The sequence below is a fragment of the Cystoisospora suis genome (assembly GCF_002600585.1).
Source record: "Cystoisospora suis strain Wien I chromosome Unknown contig_2638, whole genome shotgun sequence".
Lineage (NCBI taxonomy): Eukaryota > Apicomplexa > Conoidasida > Eucoccidiorida > Sarcocystidae > Cystoisospora > Cystoisospora suis.
In genome coordinates, this window is record NW_027155436.1 from 1 (window position 1) to 2,068 (window position 2,068).

Below are 2,068 nucleotides of genomic sequence, written 5' to 3' on the forward strand. Positions count from 1 at the left end.
AGTCACCGCTCAGGCGACCCGCTGTTGCAGCTCAGAGCACCGGCGGACCCTTACGCAGTGCGGCCGCAGTAGCGACGCGGCAGCACAAATGTTTCGTGTCCATTCATAGTCAAACCTTCTTTTTTACTACAATTGAAGATTCTCCTGCCCATGTACACCTTCAGGAGGAGATAGCGAGCGCTCTTGTACAGCCGTACAAGATAATCCAGCCGTACATAGACGCATCATCGAACGCACAGACAATATGTGTTGCAGCAGGGTGGCGGCTCCAACCATTCGCAAAGGCGCGGGCAGATCGGGTTGTTCCCCTGCCACGGCGGCAGCAGCATCCTGGACGAACAAGCTCATGCCTCCACGACACCCAGAGTAGAGACAGCGCGTACAGGCGAGCATTTGGCGTTGCTGCTTCTGGATGCCTCCCCTTTTGTATCTATGACTGGATTTCCTTCTTGTTAGTTTTCCTCTCGTCACGTATCCGCTGCTTTCCCTTCATCCACGGATTCCCTAGAGACACAGGCTAAACCCTCCTTCGCGACAACGCGCGCTGATTGCCTGGTTTCGTCACTTCTCTTTCTGTTGTCGGCAACCAACGATTTTTCGAACCTAGGAGCAATCCTTCAGTCTTTCTCAATTCGTTCATCACTCCAGCTTTTTTTTTGTCTTTACCTTACCCTCCCCTTCTTTCGGGACGCAATAGCTTGGCGTCGGGATTAGTATCGCCATCGTTATTTGTTATCTAGGAAATGTTTCCTCGTGTCTTCTGTACTGGTCGTGTGTCTCCTTGTTTCATCGTACTTCGGCTGTGTTCATTTCCGCAACCGCATCGCTCCGCGGGTGCCGCCAGGACTGTCGTCGCCCTGTGTGCTGTTCGGATGCAACGCAAGACATATCATTCGATTTGAAATTCTGACTCCCGTCTACTTCGCACGCTTTCTCTTCTGTCCGAACAAGACAGCCGTAGTGAGAGGCGGCAACGACACGAGGGGGCTCCCGTTCTAGAATCTGGCAAACTCGATACCTGTCTTTCGTTGAAGACTACACAATTCTGTCCGGCGTTGTTGTGTGCTGCTGAAACCCGCTGACGACAGGCATTTTCATCCGTTTTGCATAGTTTTCGGGCTCTAGTCGGGCTCCGATCATCCAAGTACGCAGGCGTGTGCAGCTGTTGTTTCGTCTTCCCGGCCGCCTATACTTCTCTCGTGAGAAAAGATCGTCTTCGGTTACTTTGGAAGACGTCTTTCGTCCGTTTTGTGGTCTCGCTCGTCTCTTCCTTTTCTGAGTTTGTCGTAGTCCGACACTCTTCTTTCCTCACTTCTCTTCTCTGACAGAAGCCAATCATGGCAGCTGGAGGCCGCCCACGAGACTAGTAGGGACCAGACTTTTTCTTAAGTGTTCTGTCTACATGCGTAATGACATGTCTACGCGCTCTTGACTTCATCATGTGATGTCTGTTAGATGTCTCTGTGTTTTCTGTGGGNNGGCTTCTTGCCCTCCGCGCACCAGGGAGTCTCGGCACTTGTAGTGGTGTGTACTCGTGCGCTTCTTCATGAAGCAGCCCGTGGATTTCTGAAAGTAGCGTACTCAACTTCCCTTTCAATTGCCATTATATGGATCCCTGTTCATAGTCGTCAGAGAGATACTCTTCTGCCGGTGTATATCGATCTCTCACACTTGTGTGTATGTACATTCTTAGAGGCACAGGGAACGATGACGATTCAAGTACGTATTCCTGTGTTGGTAGGATGCCTGTGACCGCCTTTACTTCGCTTCAGTTAATGTTTTCCCTCAATCCTAGACAAGCGTTGGTGGAGCACTGCAATCCAATCATCAGGCTACGCTTATAGAGGGAGAGGCATGTCAAGAGGGCTGGGTATAATGTACTAAAGATAGTGAGGGAGACCAGCAATACTGACAACGCTCTTAAGAAGAAGGGGTCATCAGGAGTGGGAATCGTAGGCCTTACCCACATCAACCCGTATATATGTGCACTCCTGTCTTCTTCATATCTCGTTTTTAGCCTTCAAACTGTAGCATATCACTCGTCTCCATAATAGACTCGATTTCTCCT

The 2,068-nt window shown here is 50.3% G+C and overlaps 1 protein-coding gene across 1 annotated transcript in view; it reads left to right on the top strand.

Annotated features, from left to right (window-relative positions):
• The first annotated feature begins 32 nt into the window (after window positions 1-32).
• The window catches only part of CSUI_005442 (rab1 protein), an 8,236-nt gene continuing 6,200 nt past the window's right edge, over window positions 33-2,068 (top strand). Inside the window, exon 1 of the mRNA XM_068065618.1 lies at window positions 33-1,366. Within this exon, the coding sequence (XP_067922402.1) occupies window positions 1,338-1,366 (29 nt within the window). The 5' untranslated portion in view covers window positions 33-1,337. The remainder of the gene's footprint in view (window positions 1,367-2,068) is intronic.